The sequence below is a fragment of the Motacilla alba genome, chromosome 2, assembly GCF_015832195.1.
Source record: "Motacilla alba alba isolate MOTALB_02 chromosome 2, Motacilla_alba_V1.0_pri, whole genome shotgun sequence".
Classification (NCBI taxonomy): Eukaryota; Metazoa; Chordata; class Aves; order Passeriformes; family Motacillidae; genus Motacilla; species Motacilla alba.
In genome coordinates, this window is record NC_052017.1 from 57,759,371 (window position 1) to 57,781,076 (window position 21,706).

General features: G+C 38.3%; 1 protein-coding gene across 4 annotated transcripts in view; it reads right to left on the reverse strand.

The window, feature by feature from the left end:
• The window catches only part of LOC119711000 (tubulin polymerization promoting protein), a 55,516-nt gene that overhangs the window by 24,732 nt on the left and 9,078 nt on the right, over positions 1-21,706 (reverse strand). For all 4 annotated transcript variants that reach the window (XM_038160648.1, XM_038160628.1, XM_038160638.1 and 1 more), the window contains one exon: positions 16,596-16,847. In XM_038160648.1, coding sequence (XP_038016576.1) covers positions 16,596-16,843 — 248 coding nt within the window. In that variant the 5' untranslated portion in view covers positions 16,844-16,847. The remainder of the gene's footprint in view (positions 1-16,595; positions 16,848-21,706) is intronic.

Below are 21,706 nucleotides of genomic sequence, written 5' to 3' on the forward strand. Positions count from 1 at the left end.
AGTTTTATCAGATTGTCTCACTAAGAAAATATAATTGTCAGATGGTTTTACAACAGCACCATTCCAGTTTTTCAAAGGATTTCATGGAGTTGGGTTGTTTTCCAAGTCAAAACACATCTAATCACAAAAGCAATTTCTGAATCCAGTGACAGGTCAATGATAGGGAACTCTCTAAGTAAAAAAGTATGTGCTTGTGGGAGAGGTTGTTGTTTCAGTGATCCTGATGACAGAGAGAAAACACGGATGTATGTATATCTGCTAACATTTTTTGCTGGCCATATGAGAAGGTGGCAGCATTAAAAATAGACAGCTGGTGTTAACTGACGCCAGCACAATCTCAGTGTGTAAGAGTCATTGACCATGGTTGGAGACAGAAAGGTGCGAAATCAAGAATGACACACCAAGTGAAAAAAGAGAAACAAGCTACAGTGTTAGTTCATATCCATAGGTCACATGCAAAGACAGCCACAAAGCTGTTTGCCATAACCAACAGCCAAGGACCAAATCACGACCTTCAAGAAAGGAGAATCCAGACTGCAGTTACGCACAGAGCAGAAACCAAACATTTTCTCTTTCAAAGAAAACAAGAAATATAATAGAAATAATGAAGAAACTGCCAAGAAATAATGAAGAAATCTCCCCTACTGGAAGATTGCCTTCCCATATGAAAGGGAAAATTGGATGGTGACAACAAAGCTCTAAATAAACAATCCCCAGCCTTGGAGAATTTCCCATTCTATGTCTGTTTCTTGCAAAGGAGATTTCACTCTATGTTAAAACAAGATCCACAATGATGTTCTGCCACCCATGTCCTTCTTATCTTCACATCTTATGAAACAGCAATTAGAGATGCAATTGTCTGCATTGGCAGCATTCTCACTTTACAAAACAAAAAACAAGACAGAAGAATAGGTAGACTGTGGCCAAAACAGTCTCTCAAACAGTTTACAAATGACAGTAGGAGAGCATTTGAAGAGGCATCCACTTGAAGAGAGCAATACTGTTTTTAAAAAGTGCAGATGGGAAATGTTAAGGCTAAATTATAGAGCAGCAAAACCCCTGTAACACTTATACATGAGAGCGCCTTGTTTCCACTACAGACCCACAAGCCAAATCCATATGTCTGCTACTGCCAGTGCAGAGAATATTCTTTAATAAATTCTTCTGCCATGCCTTTATCACTTCTTCTGCTATGCTTTTATCCTTACCATAACTTGTGGAGATACCTTTGCACAGCTTAGGGAAAAAATAGCTAATGCATCTGACCACTTACTTCATATACCTCAAGAGCAGTCTCGTGGCACTTTTCATCTCAGCACAAGGTTGTTGCAATTGACAATGCAACCCTCAATCTGAATGAAGATCCCCCTACTAATCATAACCAAGAACAACTGTACAAAGCCCCAGTATACCTCACAAGTAATTAGGGCATGCCTGTGAGCTTAGAGATCAAAATAATTGAACATAGGCAAAGCACAGCGTTTTATCCATCTCCTCACCAAAAAAACCCAACTCCAGATAAACAGAAAGCCTGCCAAACAGGTAGTTACAATAAAGTTACCTCCAGCTTCAAAAAGAAGCCACTTTGACTCCCTGGGTGAGAGAGATTGATCCTTTCTCTCTGTGTGCAGAGCAGGGAACACATTTTCCAAATGGAATTCTCAATTGTGCCACAGAATCTGCAGAACAGTCCATGCCAATAATGTCTTGGCACTTTGTGAAAGTTATAAACATAGGGTGACCAAATTCTCTATGGGGATCTATCACCTCCCCTGGATTAAAGATCTGTATATCAGTCTTTACAGGGCTGACTCATGTGTATCTGAAACCAATCCATAAGAAAGGCAGAAAATTATGACAGTTGACGCCAATACAGATATTCTCTCATTTACGTCACGCTTCTCTATTCAAAACATGCAAAAGTTTACAATAAATGGAGGTTTACCCACCTAATTGCAGACATGATCATCACAAACCAAAATGATAAGGAACAATTGGGAAGACTCCAAGATGCTGGAATGAATTGTGAAAGCAGAAAGACTATAAAACAGCAAGTATACAGTCTTTTGGAAATCTGTGATTTATTTAGACCAACACCTACTGAACGAAGGTATTGAGCCAATGGTGGGTAAAATTTGCTGCCCTCTTGATTTTTGCTTTGTACAAAAGGGTACTTTCATCTACAAACACAAATTAGTACATTCTTACACAAGCAATCTCCAGCAGCTCTCAGTTAATTACATTCAGAAAATGAAGCTTCACATTCATTTTTCTTGGATTACTATCTCAATTCTGAAAACTGTTTTCTTCAAAGCCTATGATTTCACCAGCAGAAGAAACAAAGTATTGCTCCAAACTGTCATCCACTGACATGCTGGTGCAAGAATATTCAATGTATCTATTCCTACAATTTTTTGTATAAAAAGGCAAGTTTTCTAAAGAGTGGATAGTTAATGATGCAATTAGTATTAGACTTCTGTGCTCTTATACCAATGCATGTCAGAAAACTGTCTTACTTTCCAGGTATATACTAACCTATTTGTGGTACAAAATCTTCTGAATGAAGACCACCGATGAATTTCCATGGGATCTAACTCAACATATAGGGGTCTCGCCCTCCATCAGCACTGCCAATAGGGTAGATGCTGTTCGTAAGCAAGTTGAGTATACCCTCACAACCTATAAAGCACAAAGCAAACTGGCTCTTGCAAGAAAATAGGATGGTACAAAACCAATAGATGAACACAATGTATATATACACAGTTCAGCTCTATGTTTTGTGTTGCATGTACCAGCCTGTGCAGGTCTACTCTGAAACCTCCCAAAACACACAAATGACAAACATCTTTGCAGGTTTACACATAGGTCTTTTTTATTACAGAACTTCTACATTAGGAACATTTATTCAAGTAGTCAGTTTAAACTAGCTTAAGTACTTGATAGATGTATTTATGGTTGTTTAATGTCTCACAGTAAGGACAGCAAAACGAGCAGGAATTCAACAGCAAATGTTTCAGGCAAATGCTCTCCTTCAATTACTTAAGTTTGATAGGGTAGAACACAATCAAAGAAAGTTTTATGCACTCCTGAACATCTTATCCTACTCCTACAGAGTACCTTATACCTACACAAACAGAGCTCTGAGATCACATCTACAAAAACTACTAAGTTTTTATGTCTTTCTAACCTGCAGCACTTCTATAGTGTCCACCCCCTCAGAGGCATTAGAAGCCAAATCCTCTCACACTTCAAAGCTCAAAGAAAACCTCCAGATTTTCAAATGGAGCTCAATAAAGACGACAAGCAGAAATTCTGGCCGGAACTCTTCTGAGTACATGCAAAACAGGTATACTCTATATGCTTAATTTTCTAAAAATAACAGCATATGACAATTAACAATGCTGTTGAGAGGTTAGTCAATACTGTAACCCCTTTAAAAATTACTACATATGTTGCAGAAGCTGTGCTCTTCAGCAAATTACTTCTTCCAAGATTAAGAGATCACACCTGGGGCAATCACATATAGAAATCTAATCAACATTTGGCCTAAGTTATTTGGATAACTGTCTCCAGAAAATATATCTTGTCATCTTCTTTATCTCAAAGATTTGACAAATGGAGTAAAAAAACTTCCAAAAAGAGCAAAAGCCATGCCAAATAATATCAAGTCAATGCCCCTAACATTAAAGAAGTCCAGCTCTCCATGGGTAGTCCTTAAGTCTGATTGCTCTTATATACCCCTCCTGTTCATCTCAGGTTACCACCACTTCACTGGACTATGGCTGTCACAGATTAGTACTCAAAGACAAGGAAGCCTTGTGTCACTGGGTGACACAGTGTAGCATCTAAAAGGGAAATAAAAGGAACAATCTTCCAAGCATGCATGAAATAGTGTATTATTGGGCAAAGACCACAAAACTACATCAGGAAAGGAATTATCAAAATTGTTCAGAATGACCAATGTTGACTGAAGCTGGTCAGCTGGATATGCAAGTCAGACTCAAAACTAGAATGTTAAATCAGCACACCGAGTTCATCCAATTCGGTACAGAAGCAGGAAAACTAAGCAGCTTATTTAACTGCCTAGTACCCTCTCTATAGCTTTCTCCATCTGGTTAGAGGAGTCCCAATAGGCAACAGTCTGTTGTCTCAAAAAAAACCTGAAAGGATCAAGCTAGTTCTGTGTATTTTAGTTCAAGAGATTTCCCAGCTACAACATCCACTTCGGCATAAAGTAAAGCTCTCCCATTACTCTCAGCTGGTGTGAAATGATGAAAGAAAACAAACCTGTCTGAAAGAGGACAGCACAGCTCCAGCTTTTCTGTAAAGGTAAGGAAATAATTTCTATTTGATTTTACTAGGAAGCCTTGGGAAAAAGTCATGCTATTTATGTTTTTTTAAAAATTCCTGAAACACCTGGGAAATGCACTGGCTCTCCAAAGGATCTACTAAATTGAATATTCTTCAGTGCTCTTTTTAAACTAGTACCAGGACTTACTGGGAACAAAAATTATTTAATCATACTATAGTCATTAATTTTAGATTTGCATTCACGCCACTCCATTATCTCTAATAATTAGCATTAAAATTGTCCTGAACTCAAACCTCAGACAGTTAGTTCACCACCATTTTTATCTGACATCACATTCTTTTTGGATATACACAGGCCAATCACCTAATAGAGTGGCTACCGTATGAGGTACATATTTTCTTCTACTATAACTACCTTTCTGTATCTTCTCATATTGTTCTGTTAGACTTGAAACCTATCTCTAAATCTACAAAGCTCTTTAGACTAAAAAAAGACAGAACCTATAAATGCCAAATTACTCCCTTTTTCTTATTTTTCCTACTTGTAGGCTCTTTTAAGAATACCAGCTCACCTGTTAAATCTTTTGCTGAATATTAAAAAGGTGCCAAAAAAAAATCAAATAAAACATCTTTCTCAGAAACCCTCTTGTAGAACTGAAAACATTAATCAATGCATACTGCTTAGAAACCTACAAAACCTTCTGTTGGCACCATGCCAAATGCAAACAGTTTGACGCACGCTGATCTCCACTTGCATTACAAATGCCTCAGGCATCTATTTCCATACAGCATCCAGGACAGGAAGAAAATGTAAACAGCCTAAATTTGGAAGAAAGGTTACTTACTACCTGTTTCAAATTGCAACACAGGAAGACAACCCATAAAGGAGTATCAAAATAGGACTCCTCGTGTTCCCCTAGTAACACAAACGATCTTAAGTGTGCAGGAGCAGTAGCTGCTGTACACAGAAAGTGATGGGAGAGCTGATGGTAAACACTGCAGTCCTCACTTTTTAAGCAGCCCATACCACAGAGGCTTGTTCTAGCAGAAGCAAACACCTAACACCTTTTTGTGAAATAACAGACTGCATATGATGATAAGTAAGAATTGCCCACCCTCTAGTCTATAATTCTCTGCTCAGTAGCTTTTTGCATTACTCTCACACTGGTCTGGGTCAGACAAACCCTCCATTCTCAGCAGTGTCGTTTCCATTCAGAAGTGTAACAAACACCACCCCACAGAGAGTAACAAATACCTCAAAAATCACAAAGCAGCTAAATCCAGGGTTAATTGGTACTGCACTGGGAATTGTAATGAGTATATCTGGAGATTCTGTATAACTGAGATAGATACCAGACAATAAGCACAGACCTATTTTGTTTTCTCACACAAATTTTTCAGTTGTGCTGTAATGAACTACTATTGTGTTACAGTATCACTGTATTATCTGTTGTTAACTGCAAGAAAAACAACTTCTCTTGTACACAATTATAATGATATAAAAGCGATCACTTCAGTCTTCTACATACCATTAAAAACATCATACTGACAGTACTTGTTAGCTTATTATCATTTTTAAACAGTATTTGTAACTGAAGGGCATATAATAAAGATCCAGGACATCTGGGCAATGAAGCAAGTGCTGTCATGTGTCATGAGAGTCACAGCCTGGTGCCAAAGATCACCAGTGTTCTGCAGCTGTTTATGCCCATGATCACAAATGGCACTAAGTCGTACAATGCTCTCCTGTATCAGCAGAGACAAACAGATGTGCTGGCTCCTGCTCACCAGATAATGGTGTCGGCTTATCCTTTTCTTCAGAGTCTTCTCTGTTTCTGTCTAGAAGAAGAGTGCTGTAGAAAACTTATAGCTGTTCTGAGCATTGTAGTGACACAATCATGAGAATAAGGTAACATAAGTATAAAGCAATTTGCTAAGGAAAAATATATGAACTGAAAGCTCTGCAGCTGCACTGGCTTGGCTTGCCTGCAGCAGGAAAACTGTATGAATTTTATGGACTCAAAAGACCCCATAAAATCAACTTTTGTGTCAAAAGGCAAGAAGCATCACATGAAGCTAGTAAAGCCACAGTCATGAAAATAAGGTAACAGTGTGAGACTGGAAGATTTCCCACACTTTCAACACTTTTTCCTCCAGAACCAAGCTGAGGCAAAGAAGAGGAAAGACAATTCAGTGCTGCCAAGCTAGCGTTCCTCATTTTCTGTCAGCACACATTACCATCCCTTCCTCAAAGCTCACAGCTCAAAACCCAGTTGAGCAAATGTCACAAAAGCTTTGCACCCAGCACAGTGCAAAGGGCTCCACGAGCAGGGCAGTGCAGCACCACACTCCTGCAGCTGCACAGGGCTCACTCCTGCAGCACCACAGCCTCCGGCAAGCTTGCGGCAACTCTGTGCTGGGCAGCTCTGCACACAGCACGGCACCATTCCCAAAAGGCTCTCCACAACCAGTTCCTGGGAAGGAAAAGCACCGAGAAAACTTACTGGACTTCAGGAATATCACACATTCCAAACAGACACCGAGCACCCTTGCTTTCACAATGAACTCTTGGCTCCACTGAAACAACTTTGCCTCAAGGTATTTTCCACCACTTGCCATCGCTGACAAAGACTGGGGCTTGATTTAAAGCTGCTCCACAGCTTAGGCAGAAACTTAATGATGCAAAACCCTGCAGCTGAGTTTTCTGGTTGGTTTTCCTTCCTGAATTACAAATGTCCAGATAGTACAGAAACTGTCCCTGCCTGCCTGAGGGACTGACTGAGTCTCTTCAGCAATCAGTGCTGGGAGTGCCTGCACTGCCAAAAACATTGGTGACAGGCAGTACGTGAGCTGCTCCTCTTACTCTTCACCAGAAGGGTGCTACACCTTAGCCACAGTACTCCTGGCTACACTGTCAGCTGCAGTCAGCTTTCCCCGCTGAAATGGAATGCTTTCCAACATTTGCTCCTTCAACCATCAAGAGCACATCCTCCTAGAAAACGTTGCCATGGAGATTTCTTTATGCAATTAAAATGTTCTGGGAGCCTGCAGAATCTGCACCAACATTCACAGTCTCAGCAAGGTTTTGAAAATTATCGATCTGCTGGTAATATCCACAACCTTGGTAAAAATAAGAAACAAAAAATGACTGCAACATGGAAAAATAATTTCCAAGGGGAAGTCTGCCCTTTTTTGGGGTGTGGGGGGCATTGCACCAGAACTCCATACTAAAACTGTATTTACTTTGTTTTTAAAGTCATGGGAATACATGCACATGCATTAGAGGTCTGCAGAAAGTCAGAAACAGAGATCGAGCTCCAGATAAAATTCGGATTTCATTCATGTTCCTTTGCTTTAGTACATGCACAGACACACCTACACAAAAGTAAACGATAAGCAACTCTGCTTCAATAATGCCAGAAAGTAACATCATTTTAACTAATCCTGATGAGGATTTCATTTCCAGTCTTTAATGAGACGTGCTCCAATTCAGTTTCAAAAAAGTCCCCCTAAACATCTTGATAATGGAAAGAATACATCAATTAGGCTGTTCATGTCAAGCCACTGTTGTTTTTTTAAGGAAAGACAAACAAAAAGGTTGAAGAATGATAAAAACCACATCAGGTGGAGCATACTTCTGTTCACAAACATCAGATCCCAAACAGACTACATCTAAATTATTTAAGTAGTTTTACACACATAGGCAGATTAAAGATGTCTAATTGCAACATATATAGTACATTAATCTTCTTTCTGAGATGAAGGATTTCTAGCTCACGTCTACTTTTATGAGTAAATAGCATCCATACACCCACACTTTTTTCCTATAAAATTTCCACTCTAACTTCATACAAGAAGTTAATTTCTACAACCTATACAGGAGCACAAAGAAACTTATATTTATTCCACATGTCACCATGTACCACAGCCAGCCCCCTGACCATCTTGGTGGCCCTGCACCAGGCCTGCTCCAGTGTATCAATCTGTTTCTTGCACAGAGGAGCCCAGCACTCCCAATACAGTCTTACAAGTGTAAGCTGCATGGAAGGATCACCTTCCCTGACCTGCTTACCACACATTGACTCATGCAGCCCAGCATGCAGCTACCCTTCCTTGCTGCCACAACTCACAGTCATTGCAAGGACTGCTGTCACCTCACCTTCAGAAGCTTCCCATCTGTGCTGGTTTTGGCTGGAGTAGAGTTAATTTTCTTCATAGTGACTAGTATGAAGTGGTATGTTGGATTTGTGCTGAAAACAGTGTTGATAATACAGAGATGTTCTTGTTATTGCTGAGCCACACTGAAACAGCTTCAGGGCTTTTTCTGCTTCTCCTGCTGCTCCTTCAGTGAGAAGGCTGGGGGTATGCAAGGACTTGGGAAGGGATACAGTCAGGACAGCTGACCCATGGTATATTCCATATCACATGACATCATGCTCAGCATACAAACGTTGGGAAGGAGAAAGTGGGGGATATTCAGAGTGATCATCTTTTGAAGTCACTATCCTGCACGATGGAGCCCTACTTTTTTTGGGATGGCTGAACACCTGCCTGCCCATGGGATGGGGTGAATTACTTCCTTAGTTTGCTTTGCTTGTATGAGCAATTTCTGCTTTTCCTATTGAACTGCTTTTACTCAACCCATGAGTTTTCTCACTCTTATCGTCTGATTCTCTTCCCCATCCCACTGGTAGTAGAAACAGAGTGGCTACATGGGGCTTATATTCCAGCTGGGGTTATTAAACTACAACACTGACACCATCACCACCTCTAGAGCTGCCCCCTAGACTGCTGGCCCACTCGCCAGCCCACGCCTCACCAATTTGGTGACAATGTGACTGGAGTCAAGTCCTTGCCTTAATCAATGCATACTAACTACATCCCTTTACCCACAGTGTCAGTCATTTCATCAGAGAAAGCAATGAGGTCAATCAGGCATAACTGGTCCTTGGCAAATCCATGCTGGTTGCTCCAAATCACCTTCTTGTCCTTTGTATTTTAAGAAAGGACTTCCAAAAGATTTACTTCATAACCTCCCCAGGGACTGAGGTTATGATGATTGGCCTGAACTTCAACTTTGCTCACTCTCTGTTTCTTCATGCATGGGCTTTATTCCTCCCACAAAGCCTGTCCCTGCTTCTGTCTCTTGCGTACCTCCTTCTCATGGTCCAGCCGAGCCAGAAGCTCCATGTTTACTCTTGCTAGCCCGTTGCCATGCTTCCTGACTTCCTGCACATGGGAATGAAACATTCTTGTGTCCTGATGAAGCTGCCTTGAAGACCAACCAGCTCTCCTGGACACTTCTACTCTCCAGGGAAGCTTCCAGAGAGAAAATCTGCAGAGGCCAAGATCTGCCCTTCTGAAGTTCAGGTTTGTAATTCTGTTGTTAATCTTAATCACACCCCTCAGGATCTTAAACTTTACCATCACCTGGTTGCTGCAGACAAGGCTGCCTTGTCCTCTGCATCTTAATCATCTTCTACTTCAATGCATGAAATCAAAACTGATATTAAACAATCTAGAAAATACTTGCCTGTTACTTAGTTTATTTAGTCAGTAAAATTAAGGCAGATTTCACATAGCTGCTTTTATAAATGAAAAGCAGGCAGTTTTAAATTATGGTGTAATAGGATGACCTGCAAAAAAACCCAAAAACCAAAACATCAACTGACTTCTACTCTAAGCCAGTAAAAGTTTGTGTAGCACACATGTGGAATAGGCCACAAAGTGTGGCAAATACCAAGCAAGCTGCTATATATAGTACTGTGTATGACATCATGCAGCATTCCACATCAGCTGGGAAATGAATCACTCACCACCTTATCTACAGGTTTTCATGTGATGTCCTGTAAAATTGTGTTTTTAAAATCCTAATCAGCAAACATCATTACAGGTATAAAATGTACCCATAATACATGCATAAAACAAGCCTGTGTTACAGCAAGTGAATTTTAAACCATCTTCCTTCTCATATGCTATCCCTGTTTTACTTTTAGAATTTATGCCTCTTGGCAGAAGAGGGAGAAGAGCTGCTTTGTTTTTTTTTTTTTTTAATAAAAAGCCTTTGAAGGATAAAGTTCCAATGGCAACATTACATTTGGCTCTTTAGGCAAAAAAAGGCAATTGGCTCTTAATTTCAATTAAAATATAGATGTGGCAAAAAAGAACTCTTTCTGTTGAAACTTACCCACATTTCTGCCTAAAAATGCACAGCTTCACAATTTGGCTGAGGCTTACCAGAAAAGACTTTGCTCTACATATTGTTCTATATCCACTTAAAACTTATTTCCTGATGCAGGCATACTAAAGTACAAAAGTTAACTGTTATGCCTACTTCATGCAGGATTACAAAAATCCTTTTCTATCACTATCAAAAGAATGTCTCCAATAGGGATGTAAAACACAGCTTGCAACTACTAGGTACTTCATTTATATATAAAGACCACTTCATACCTATTTAAATACTTGAAAAATTTAAGAGTGGCTTCGGTAAAAATCTTCATTAAAGACTATTTACTTCAGAGAAACCTCATGGACAGATACTTTTTTTGAATGAGCACAGGTGTCAAAGTACTAGTCCTTTCAAATACAAAAAGAAAGCAAGAAGCATCATACTTATTCAACACAAAGAAAAGACAACAATTATATTACAGCTGACAAATGGGGAAAGCACATACTCATTCTTGCCAAGAGTTTTCTTGCCAGCTTCTCAGAGCAAACATTACCCGTTACCTAAGTCTTGCAGCCACAGTGAACTGCTGCTGCATTAAGGGCCAGCTGTTCTCAGGTGGAAGCACTCCTGCAGAGACCTGACTGATCCAGGCCGTGGGAATTAGGCTAAACAGCCAAGTGTGCAAGACAGCGAGGACAGTGCACGGGTGGGTCTGCTCAAAAGTCAGGGCACAATAAAGTGTGTTGCGAAGAATCTCCATGGGAACAAAACCTTCTTTTCTCAAAAAGATGGAGGAGATTTTCTGGGCTTTAGAATACATGGCTTCCTCAGCAACAAGAAAACATGTCAAAGCAACATCAGGAACTACTAATGGAATTTCAGAAGACAATTATGCTTCCACTTGATCTTTTACCAAGAATATTTTAGAGGGCAGGGAGTAAGGTATATTTACAAGCTTCTGTAGCTTAATTAATCTTCAATAACAATCCAGTATAGAACCACAAAAATTTGTTTAAAATTTAACACATAGTAACATCAAAACAAACAAATGTTTCCATGGAGATGGCTACCTAAATAAATGCTCACAATGGATCCAAGGGTTGACGTCACCCAGGCCTGCCTGCAACCGTAGTAACATGCCAGTGTAAACAGAAATATTTTTATTTTTCTATCTAATAATGTCATAGAATTAGCAGTTTTATGGCAGTGCTTAAAACATATTCTTGCAGTGCTGAGTGGTAACACTTCTAAAATAAGAGTAGAGATATTTATATAGGGGCTATTACTATGACCATGTTAACTGCATCCAACAAGTGGAGTATGTGTATGGCATAGCTAACATATCAAATGTCCCAGAGCAGTTGTTGACCCTCAATAAACAAAGAAATTTAAGTTCCTAAGGCAACATGCTGGAATGCTGGTAAGAGCTCAGTAGCATCTATTATTCTTGGGTGTTCTGCTTTCCTTAATACAAAAATCCTGAAGTTCTTAGACTGTTGTGTCTCACCGTCTTGCTGGAATAAGAAGAATGCAGCCACATGTTGCTTTTCATACCAAATGCAGAACTCTTCAGTGCCCTTCTCCTCTGTCACCAATGACCTTGCTTTCTCCAAGGCAACAAGATTCACTAAATCCATACTTGCACTCTGCAAGCAAAATACAAGACACGCAGCCGACAAACTTTTGGAACTCCAGAAGAGTACCAGAAAAGAAACATTTAATGAAGAAATTTTCCAAGAAAGCAGGCAAGTGTTTCAGTGACTGAAAAGATGCCCATGGGATTCCCACCATCACAAAAAACATCCATCTTCAAATACTATTGCATGCCTGCATATTGTATGTCTCTAAATTCAGTGGGCCCAGGCTGCATTATAGCTTTTCATTAAAAAAAAAAATAAAAGAAAGATGTCTATATAAAGTTCAGATAGTATGTGAAAAATTAATGCTTTGAATGATCTAATATTACTAAGATATTTATACTAAACTCCTACATTTTAGCAGAAACCTGAGCTACAGGGAAATCGAAGATATTATCATAACAAAAGAAGTCTGAATACTAGTTTTGGTCCTGTCACAAATACTTCAGCTACAGTAATTTACAAAAACTACCTTTCCCACAGAATATGACTGTGACCTATTCTTTGTCTTCAAGTATGGCAGTGAATTTATGGAACACTTTAGAAAAAATCACTTCCTAGGAAGTATTTTCAGGCTTTTTTTTTCTTTTTAACAATCCCATAAGCCATTTTTTCTGAGAAGAGCTTGCTTCCTTCGCCATTTACAGAGAAAAGGTTTTTCTGGTACCAGTTAGCAGAAGGGACTTTTACATAACTTTAAGCAAGTAACTTTAGGCTAGCTTTGAATTTAAAATTTACCCAGCAACTGGTGTTACTGTTTTATGCAGTCCAAGGAACATATGAAGAAAGGAGTACAACATCTTAAGTGTTGACCATGAAACTACAAAAAAGAAAGCTTATTGCATAATTACATTTACAGTTATGTACACTTCTGTTGGCTTTGGTGCATTTTTTAACAGATTTCATCCCATAAGATATGGTAGAACTTTTGCCATTCACTCTTCACAATTCCTTTTGCTCTTCCAAGTACAGGATTCATGGAAAGTTAATGACATTACAAGAGATAGCTTTATTGTATGCTTTATAACCTAAAAAATAAGAAAAGTTTACTCTTCTATTCATTACAGAAGCTGCAGACTATTCCAACTGCATTAATGCAATCCAAATATTTGGCATAAATGTAGGTGTCTTAACTTTGCTCTCTAGGGAAGCAAATCATAAATATTCATACATATGGCTATTCTCATAGGCAGTCTTCAGCTTTTCATTTCAAGTAATTCCATTGCAAAATTCTTTTTCATTTCTTGTCTTTTCTGAGCTAACAATTTTAACAAACATAAACTTGTATTACAATCCACCAAGTTGGAAGGACTTGTGGGACCCTACAAATTATTGTTACACAAAAATATTTGGGGGGAACAGGGGAGCGATCACCCAATTTACATATTTTCTTACCAAAGAATGCAATTCCAACAATAATTCTTTCATGTCTACTACTGTGGACTCTTTGCATTAGACTATTCCTTCCTCTTATCCTCAAATATATATAAATGTTGTGCTCACATGAAGGCCTTCAGTAGACCTTTTATGCAAGATAAACAAACTACATTTCAGTCTGACCTGCCATTCTCATGCATTCTATACTTATTCTATACTTTACTTATTTGTAACAAAGGTTCAATGGTATTTCTTCAACCTTTATAACAACACTGAACTTAACTTCAAATGAACTAATCTCTGAAAGACAGACACATAGGTCACAGCTTTCAGGAAGTAGTACAGACTATTTAAAACTCTCAGAAGTTTTGTTCACTTGGTTTGGCAGAGGTGGAGAAGAGGCTTTAAGTCTACAAAAATGTTCATTACTTCAGAGGTAAAATCTCTCCTGGAGCAGAGCAAGTTGCCAGTTGACAAATAAAACATTATCTTTTGGTAGCTCTTAGGTAAACATATCTCTTATTAATTTTCCTTGTTACTTTACCCTATCAGCAATGTTTAGCTCCTACCTATTTTGCCAGTATCTACTAGAATAATAAATAAAGCCTGGGAAAGTTAGCAAGACCACAAATGTGGGCTTTATGCATAGTAACTCATAAATCCAAAGACTATTTCTATTAGATTAATTATTTTCTAGTGTCTGAACAACATGTGCCATTGTCATAAACTCTAAGTATAGCTTGCTAGAAAACAATCCTGCTAGGCACAGTGGCTTCCCAGTAACAGATCCAGCAGAAAATATGTTTGGAAGTTCTAACACAATGCTAGATGGCAATTGTAGTTGGGTATGGCAAACATTTTTTTAAATATTTGTTGTGTTCCCTGGCTAGCCTGCAACTGCTAAAATCCACCAGCCCCATCCCACTGAACCATCACTTTGGCTGATTATAAGAATCCCAGGCTGAGGCTAATCTTGTGAGATACACTTTAGCTCAAGAGCCCAAAACCAAGAGTGATGCACAAAGCCTTCTGGTAACCATAAGGAGAATTCTTACTGAAGCACGAAAGCTGCACTTCACACTTTTGGAGGGAGCTGGAGATTCTTCTATAGTGGTTAAGGTTTTACATTTAACATAGATGGGGAAAAACTTGGTTTGTCAAAAAACCTCAGAGCTCTGCTGGGAAAAAGCTGCTTGTAAAATAAAAATGAGTGTGAGATTATTATGTGAGTATGTCTGCTTTGATGCATCCCCAAATCTATCATTATCCCTGAGCTTAGGGTTAAATGAGAAGTAAAAGAGAAAGCAAGGAAAAACAGTTGTCTGAACATGCTCAAGAAATCCTGTATACCCAGCTTATGCTTAACACTCCTAAGTTAATGCATATTACTGACACTTGAGTTCCTACAGCCATTAGACCTTCCCTCTTTAAAACTTAAAACACTATATGTGAAATGAATGTAATCTAGACTAAAAAAAAATTGCTGACACGTGCACTCAAGAATAAAATTGTAAAACACCCACAAAACCCCAACAGTTAAGAAAATGTGGAAGTATACCTACTGAAAGCATACAGTCAAAAAATACAGACCTTCCTAATAAGGACAGCAAATCTCACCTCCCATATACCACTTAAGCAATATAATTTAAAAATAAAATCATTTTAAAAGAGAGGAATATATAAAATGTATGTTATAACTATATGTATAGGTTGAGGAATGAACAAGAAGCTAAACAATTAAAACTGAGATACTTTTGCATTTGATGCAGTTATCTACTAAGCTATGAAATACTGGAGTGCTGGTTTTGGCTAGGGTAGCATTCATTTTCTTCACAGTGGCTGGTATGCGGCTGTATTTCAAATAAGCCAGCTCTCCGATGGTATACCTAACTCCATTCAAGTAGGAACTGATACAAGGACAAGAGGGTGGGAGTGTGCATATGTAGTGTTTTCAGTTAACCAGACAAGATCCCCAAGGAGAAAAGAAACAAAGAAATCAATCAAATAAATAAATAAGGTCATCCTGACTATATGTTACATGGACAACTTTCAAGATTAAAGGTCTTTTCTTCTCTGCCTCTCTCCAGTTTGACACAGTCTAAATGGTCAGCACTTGTAGCAAGATTTTCCAACTACTTTGTAAGCAATGCAGTTTGCATGTTCTCCCAGCATTACACCACAACAGTTGAGTGCACAAGCCAAATAAGTGTTCCTACAAGCTGCAAGTACAATTAAGGGACACCTTTAAAAAGTATGTCCCTCAACACAATGATGTGCAAGACAATTTAAACAATTAGTGTGGTAATAAAAAGCAGAAAAGACAAGATTATCATATCAGATACCAGAGGAATATGGAAGGTGAAAATAATCCAATTCTATACATAAAGCAAAATCAAAAAAAAAAAATTTGGGACTTCATACAGAATGTGCCATAATAGAGTAATTCCTTGTTCACATATTTCCTTTAATATCTTCTCTTAGGTTTGACAAGTTTCTGACTAAGCCTGCCTAGGTTTTCAACTGAGGAGAAAGTTTCACTAAAGCTCCAGTCAAAAAAATAATATCAGACGACCAAGACAATCCTAACTCATCATAGCCAACAGTCACCATCAGTCTGGCATGGCCCTACACTTCAAATATGAGCTGGTGTTGTGCTGGACATCATGACTGCTGTTAGAATACTGACTTTTAGTACCTATCCCACCTTAGCCTCCGTCCTCTGAGGCCAAGCTTTGGCATGATTATCCTGACATCCTGACTTAATTCAGATATCTTTCAGGAAATATTGACAGCACTTACTGCAAACCAGTTTATTGGAATAGCCTGCATTTATTCTGATCACATCACAGTCTTTGTATAGTATAACACCTGCGAAACTGAAGTCAATTTAAGATAGTAGGTCAGAAGCTGAAAGCTGTATATTCAGACCAAGCAAGAAAATTTTGTAAAGGAACAAGAAAGAGATTGATTTTGTCAAACAGTGTCTCACAACATCAGAAGCAACAGAAGGTAAACTTAGATGGTATCTACAAAACAGAGTGGGGGGGGGGAGGGCGGGGAGAGGGAAGACAATGATAATATGGCTAAAATGAACTTACTTGATTTTACTGAAGACGATGTCAACATCTGTGGTTGTCACATTCTTCCCATCTATGATATTGCAGTCCTTACATAGCTTTGACCAGTTCTTCCCATGCATTTCTTTTCCTGTGGCTCTTGTATCACCATGGACGGCAAATTTTCTAAAGGCCTCTTCCAGAGCACTTATTTCTCCTGCTGTAGCTCCCTCATGGGAGTTTGAGTCTGAGGATAATCGTTTTGCTGGTTTCGCCGATTTTTCAGCCATTGTGCTACAAGGAGGATAAAAAAATTATTGCATTAATTTGCACTAGATTACCTTCTGTCAATCTGCATGCTAGAGTTCACGTCACAACATATGAAGTCCCTATAAAGAATAAATGGTCTATAAAGTTAGAAAGAACTCACTACCCTCCACCATCAAACATCAGTCTAAACAGAGAGCCATATAATTCTCTGCCTGTCTGGGAAAAAAAATTCTAGTATATTTAGAAAAAAAAAAAGGTACAGTAAGAAACTAGGGACACAAAACAACTTTCACCATCATTACATCAGCCATCAAAAGAACACTTAATATTTGCTCCTTTTGTTTTTTCTTATATGGCAATCATCACAGTCACTCTGTTGATTTGAATAGAAGTATGCCCTTTACACTGTAGGCATTACTATGTACTTGTACTTCTGAAGGAAAAATAAACAGCCCTTTATTTTCTGGACTTCAACTTTTAATTTTTCTGGACTTCAACTTTTAATTTTTTTTTACTGAAAAATTAAGTATTTTTGAAATGCAACAAAAAAATTAATGTTAGAACCCTTATGCTACATTATGTAAGGGCTAACAAGAACAAGACAAGTCTCTCTTGTTATCCAGACCATTGATTTCTCAAGTTTATGCCCAAAGAACTGTAGCTGTGGAATTCATTTGGAATGAATACATCCATGATGGAGGCATACTGAGAAGGGATGTCATTATTGCAGACAAGAACTTTTAGACTACTCCAAGTACATATAGTATAGGTTTGCCTTTTAAATGAAACTTTACCCTGTGCAATAGAATACTATTTTCAGGTGTCTTCACAAAAAAACTACACGCTGAAGTGCTAGAAGCACGTCATAGAAACCTTTGTCTTCTGCCCATGCTCTCTTGGCAGGGCAGAAGTAAGAGGCACAAAAAAGCCTAGGGACTAAAAAGCGTAGGCACAGGGCACACTGCCTACCTGCCCCAACAAGCTGCACACAAACTGTCACCACCATCGGTGGCGCTGTTACAAATTTTTAACCCATAAAGAGATGGTTAAAGTATCAGAAATCTGGCAAATGCTAGATAAGGGCTGGAAAGCCCATTATACTTACCCAGCCTTTCTTCTAAAGCCCTAGCTGTATGTGGGATGTGATTAACATATGCAGAGGTATTTCTAGTTAAGGTTTTATTTCCTCATCAGATAGGAAGTTCTTTTGGTTTATATACTGTACATCAGTACAAACGCCTCAGCAAGAGACAGGGTTCTAAAATTCTATCTCTTCCTATATTATTTAAACTCTGACACTCAAACAACCATGACATACCCTTCCCTGCACACTGTAACAGAACTAACCATAGCTATTTGCTACGCAGCAATTATTGTCAAGGTTTTTGATTAAAAAGGATCTTTTAATTAAAAACATACTAAAAGGACCTCTGTCCTTCACACTTGAGCAAACACAGCATGGCCAAAGCATTACTGCCTTTTTTGAAAAGACGTAAATCCTTAAATCCCTTATTATATCCTAAGCTAGGGGATCCTTCTGCTCTGTTTACACAGTCAGCACAAATTTTGGCCAACAAACCAAAATGCAAAATTAAAATTATTACGACAGAAGTTTACTAACTGTCACCTGAGAATTGTATGTGCACCCATGAAATAAAAAGTGAAGCACAGAGGGGGGAAAAAGAGTTGGAAAATGTCAAGTTCAGAAAAAGTTTAAAAAGTAACCAATTCCCATTTCTATTTCATTTGCATTCTGCCTACTGTCCAAAGAGGAATTTTACCTCAAACACCTTATCTGAAAGCATCTCAACACAAACTCTAAAACAAAAAGCATGCACAGTGAATTGAAAGCTACTACAGACATTAAGATGCACATCTTTTTAGCAAAACGTGTCTAGATCAAATTTTCTGTTTCATCAGGCTGCATTCTTTTGCCACCAAAACAGTAGTAAAAACATAAGAAAAAAAACCAAAATAATACTATTGACATAATGTATCCAACAGAGTATTTCATTAAAAATCAGATCACGAAGATCTATGATGTACCTCTATATTCAAGGAAGCTTGACTTCCAAAAGCAGAAGTCTCTTCCAAGCTTGTAGCATTTCAAATCAACTGGAGCTGAAACACAGAGCCAGAAATTTTCCAAGCTAATACTAACTGGCTAGAGAAAGATAGTACAGATCAGCAAAACCCAAAGTCTGTGTAGGATATTAAAAACCAAAATTCCCTTCATATGCAAGAAACGGGACAGGAAAAGGTGGAAATTTGCAATGGTAAGGTATGTACAGTTTGCATCAGTTTGTAATTTTATCTTGTGGCAAATAAACTTCCCAAGAAATTTTCAGGGATAGCTCCTGCTTGCTCTTAGCAATTCTCTTAAGAAGCTATACTCAGACTGAGTATCTTTAAAAGATACAACAATAGCACAGTTTACAAGCTATAAACAAGAAAACATCTGCGTCACTCTGTCTCATCTGAAATTGGAAAATATAACCACATGCCTACATTTTTAAGTATCTCCTGAACAAAATCCTTCCTTAGCCAGTGTCAGTGTCTTGCTGGTCAATTTTGCTTAATGCTTTGTTGCGTATAACCATAAATCAACTTTGCACAGCACAGCAGAATCATGTTTTACTATCTTATACAGTCTTTAATATGATAGCTGTATCAACTGAAATAATTTTTTACTTACTTTCAGTAGCTAGTAAATTTAAACTTTATATACTTGCTGTAGGAAAAATGCTCAGGAATATATTTGGCCTTCAAAAAATTAGTTCCATACTAACGTCTCTCACTCATTAATAAATGAACTTTGTATTGGGTTTTTTCAGTAGTTCTGGATCAGGCAGAACAGACGCACTACAGAAAAGGCTTTCGTTTTGAATGGTGAAATCTGGTATGCAAAACAGACTCATTTCAAATAAATCCCCGCCATCTAAAGCAGAAAGTCAATGAGAGATTAAAACCAGGGCTCTGCGGTGGTTGCCAAATATTATTATGGACATTCCTTATTGAATCATAATTGCAATTCACTTGTTAAAACCCTATGTAATAGCATGAAATATATTAAAAAGAAGCTACCTGGATTTATGAAAAAATTATCTAGTCTCAATTCAAACTTTTCTTTCTTAACACTACAAACAACACAGTGTGAAGAGAACTATATTTGTTAACATACTATAATTATTAGAAGGTAAAGAACTGCACAACACAGGATATGAAATTAGACTTTGAATGGGGCCTGTTCCTTTAACTTTTTTTAGTGATTAGAGATAAGGGGGGAGATCATGTCATGTTGAAGAAACGACCTCTCAAACACAAATAAAGAATAACCTATTTGACAAAAATTCAAGCTCAAATGCTGATCTGACTCTTCCTTACCCTTTTTCCCTGGACAAAGGAATCAAAAGGCTCTTGGTGATTCTGCTAGAAGTAAAGAATACAAGTAATTTGGGGCAGGGTCACAGTAAGAATATAAGTGAAAGATGAAAGAAAGTGATTACTCCAGAATACCAAATATAAAATATAGTAAAACAAAATTAAGCCACCGATCAAAAGCATGAGCTGTGTAGATGCCAACTACAACAACTACAGCTAACCAAAGAAATGCCTTTCATCAGCATCCAAAAAGTCTAACATGTATAAAATTAGACAATACCAATTTCCAGAGTCAGCAGAAAGAAGGTGAGACTAGCCACCAATACAATCCTCTCCAAATACTGCATGCTCCAACCAAGCAGGTCCACATCACCAAAAGCAGGCAGATAAGAAAGAGGTACAAGCAGATGCTAGAGTTTAGGAGGTTTGCAAAATAACAACTATCCTCCAAAAAAATGGAGTTTCAGAAACCCACAGAATACTTAGACAGTTAGGTGCTGTGTTATGAACTGCTATAGTTTGTGTCCTTTAGTAACACGAAAAAACAGTTCTTGTCCCTTCCCTCACTCTGCAATAGGTACATAATAGAGCACATTATACAGAGATTAAGCCAGGAATCAAACTAACTCATGTTAACGGATGCCAGCCACTGACTTCATTACTATCTTATGCTAAATAGACTGAAAGTGCAGATCTGTGCTGTCAGTAGTGTTCTCAGCACATGCCTAAGCAATTAGAAAAAGTTTTCTAATATCATCAAACCTCCTTTTAGCCAGAGACTAAAATATATACTCATCTGCAGCCAGACAGCTGGGAGGCCTCCACTAGATAAAGTCCTTTATTAGCCTGAATTCTTCCATAAAAGATGGGACAAGAAGTAAATGTTTCTGTGAATTTCAGTTGTCAGTTTCTAGAGCTGTGTGACTATCCAAAGCCTCAGTACTAACCAACTGCCAACTCTACTAAAGGATTTATATTAATTTACACTCTTTCACTTATCCACACCCTCTCCAGGTGTCAACAAACTGCAGGAATTCTGGTGTGGCGTTGATTTAAATTTGTGGGAATTGCTCTTACAAGTAATCCATCTCTCAGCAGCAAGGAAGACTAAGTCCCAGAGTATTTTTTTTCAACAATTCCAGAAGCTTATGCAACTCTGAATACACATGTGTCCTAAGAGGTCAGAATTCACCACAGCACCTTCACTGCCCCATCCTGACAACTAATTCATGGCTTATTTGCTTAGCAGAAAGCTTAGTATTTGTAACACAAATTATCATCACTGCCATGCCATAGATAGGGAAGCCAAAGGAGAGGGACGAATAAACATGTCTGTTCTGTTCTGCAGTATTCAGAACATCATGAGGACCCTGGGACCCATACTCTACCCTTCTTTAATTATTAAGGTCACATAAAGCATATACATTAGTGTAATGACTACTCTAAAAGCCAACATTCTCTGACTTGATAAAGGAAATAAAAATATATTCTCACTAGCTGCA